The 2,500-nt window shown below is 34.3% G+C and overlaps 1 protein-coding gene across 5 annotated transcripts in view; it reads left to right on the top strand.

The window, feature by feature from the left end:
- Nucleotides 1-2,500, top strand: part of chrng (cholinergic receptor, nicotinic, gamma) — a 17,925-nt gene that overhangs the window by 10,651 nt on the left and 4,774 nt on the right. For 4 of the 5 annotated variants that reach the window (XR_004776322.1, XM_035528388.1, XM_035528387.1 and 1 more), the window contains exons 2-3: nucleotides 845-981; nucleotides 1,131-1,175. Coding sequence is in view for 3 of the 5 variants with exons in the window: in XM_035528387.1 (XP_035384280.1) it covers nucleotides 845-981; nucleotides 1,131-1,175 (182 nt within the window). In the remaining 2 variants the exon portion in view is untranslated. Of the gene's footprint in view, nucleotides 1-844; nucleotides 982-1,130; nucleotides 1,176-2,458 lie in introns of those variants that run through there. The other variant, XM_035528389.1, reaches the window with a different exon arrangement.

The following is a 2,500-nucleotide window of genomic DNA, read 5'->3' as shown; positions in this document are numbered from 1 at the left end:
AGCAAAAAAAGATTTAAGATTTATATAAACTACAGTGATGAGCATCACACACACACACACACACACACACTTTACTCAGATGTCACCGGTGGGTCGTCTGTATGTGGGTCTATGTGTGGGTCTATGTGTGGGTCTATGTGTGGGTCTATGTGTGGGTCTATGTGTGGGTCTATGTGTGGGTCTATGTGTGGGTCTATGTGTGGGTCTATGTGGCTGTGTGTGGGTCTGTGCTGTCTCTGTGGGTCTGTGTGTGGGTCAGTTTGGGTGTGTGTGAGGTCTGTGTGGGTATGTGTGGGTCTGTGCGGCTGTGTGTGGGTCTGTGCTGTCTCTGTGGGTCTGTGCGGTCTGTGTGTGGGTGTGTGTGAGGTCTGTGCGGCTGTGTGTGGGCCAGTATCCTGGACTTCAGGAATGCAGTATGACTCTTAGTTCAGATTTGGAAGATGAATAAAGACCCATGTAGGAGACCATGCATATTCACATGAACTACAGCACAAACACAGCACAGAGGTGATCTGCACAGTACTAAATCTGAAACATGCAAATGATTTTCTTCAGTTTTTTCTCTTTAGTTTTGATGGGAGAGAATTTCTACAGAGACTTCACAATAGTTACTGTGTTCCATTACTGTCCCGTTACTCTGTCCCGTTACTCTGTCCCGTTACTCTGTCCCGTTACTCTGTGCTGTTACTCTATCATGTTTTTGTTCATGTGTGATGTCATGTATATATGTTTGAGTGTTTGGCTGTGAGATCATGATTTAAGCTTTAAAATCATGTATGAAACAGATGTGCAGGTCTGTGTGTGTGTGTGTGTGTGTGTGTGTGTGTGTGTGTGTGTTATGCAGGAGGTGTGTGTAATCTAGAGGGGGCACTACTTGGAGATCTGCTGAGAGGATACAACAAGAACATCAGACCCATGGAGCACAATGGTGACATCACAGAGGTCAAGCTGAAGATGACCCTCACCAACCTCATCTCTTTGGTGTGTGTGTGTGGGGGGGGGGGGGGGGGGGGGGGGGGTGTAGTAAATGTACACACAATGTGTAAAAATGTGTACTTCATCAGTATTATTATCGTCTATATGAATTTAAATGGGATCTGTCTGATCACTGTCTGACTGTGTGTGTACAGAATGAGAAGGAGGAGACCCTGACCACGTGTGTGTGGGTGGAGATGGTGAGGTCGCCCAGTCCGCTCACTACTGACCCTTCCTGACCTTTAGAAATGAGCGTTACAGCACTCATATCTGTCCACAATCATGTTTATAAGAGCAGAGAAGGAAACTTCCAGAACATTGATTGGTCACTCGTGTCTGAATTAAATTTGAAAAACCTTTTAAAAACCTTTTTCAAAAATACTTTTGAACTAGAGTTATTTCTGTCTCACCCTCTCTCTCTCTGTCTCTCTCTCTCAGTTCAGTTCAGTTCAGTAGCTTTACTGGCATGACCATATACAATTCTAGTACTGCCACAGCAGTATTACAACATGAACATTACACAATATTACAACGTTTGCAATTATGGAAATTAAGAGTTAGAGAACTGTAATTGGTCTGAAATAATAACAATAATAGTAATAATAATAATAATAATAACAATGGTGATAACAGTAATAATAATAATGGTGATAGTAATAATGGTAATAATAATAACAATAATAATAATAACAATAGTAATAATAATAATAGTAGTAATAATAGTAGTGATGATGATGACAATAATAGTAATAGCAGTAATAATAGTAATAATAGTAGTAGTAATAATAATAATAATAGTAATAATAATAATATAAAAATAATAATAATAATAATAATAATGATATAATAGTAATAATAATAGTAATAATAATAATAATAATTATAATAATAATAATAATGGTGATAATAATAATGGTGATAATAATAATAGTAATAAATGTAATAATAATATTAACAAAATAATAATAACAATGGTGATAATAATAATAGTGATAATAATAGTAATAATAGTAGTAATAATAATAATAATAGTGATAATAATAATAGTAATAAATGTAATAATAATATTAATAATAGTAATAATAATAACAATGGTGATAATAATAGTGATAATAATAGTAATAATATTAATAATAATAGTAATAATAATAGTAGTAATAATAATAGTGATAATAATAATAGTAATAATAATAGTAGTAATAATAGTATAGTGATGATAATAATAATAATGATAATGGTGATAATAATAATAATAATAATAATAATAGTAATAATAAAAGTAATAATAAAAGTAATAATAATAATAATAATAAAGGGAAGAAGTGAAAATAAATCTAAAAAAAGAAATAAATAATAAGGATAGAAAATAATAAATAGGGAACCTTTTATAGTTTGTGTGTGTGTGTGTGTGTTTGGGTGGGTTATTGTCCCTCATGTTATGGCAGGCAGGTATGTATCGCCAGCTAAAGCACTGCTTTCTCTCTCTCTCTCTCCCTCTCTCTCTCCCTCTCTTTCTCTCTCTCTC

This window comes from Electrophorus electricus, chromosome 7 (genome assembly GCF_013358815.1).
Source record: "Electrophorus electricus isolate fEleEle1 chromosome 7, fEleEle1.pri, whole genome shotgun sequence".
Classification (NCBI taxonomy): Eukaryota; Metazoa; Chordata; class Actinopteri; order Gymnotiformes; family Gymnotidae; genus Electrophorus; species Electrophorus electricus.
This window is presented reverse-complemented; position numbering and strand designations above follow the sequence as displayed.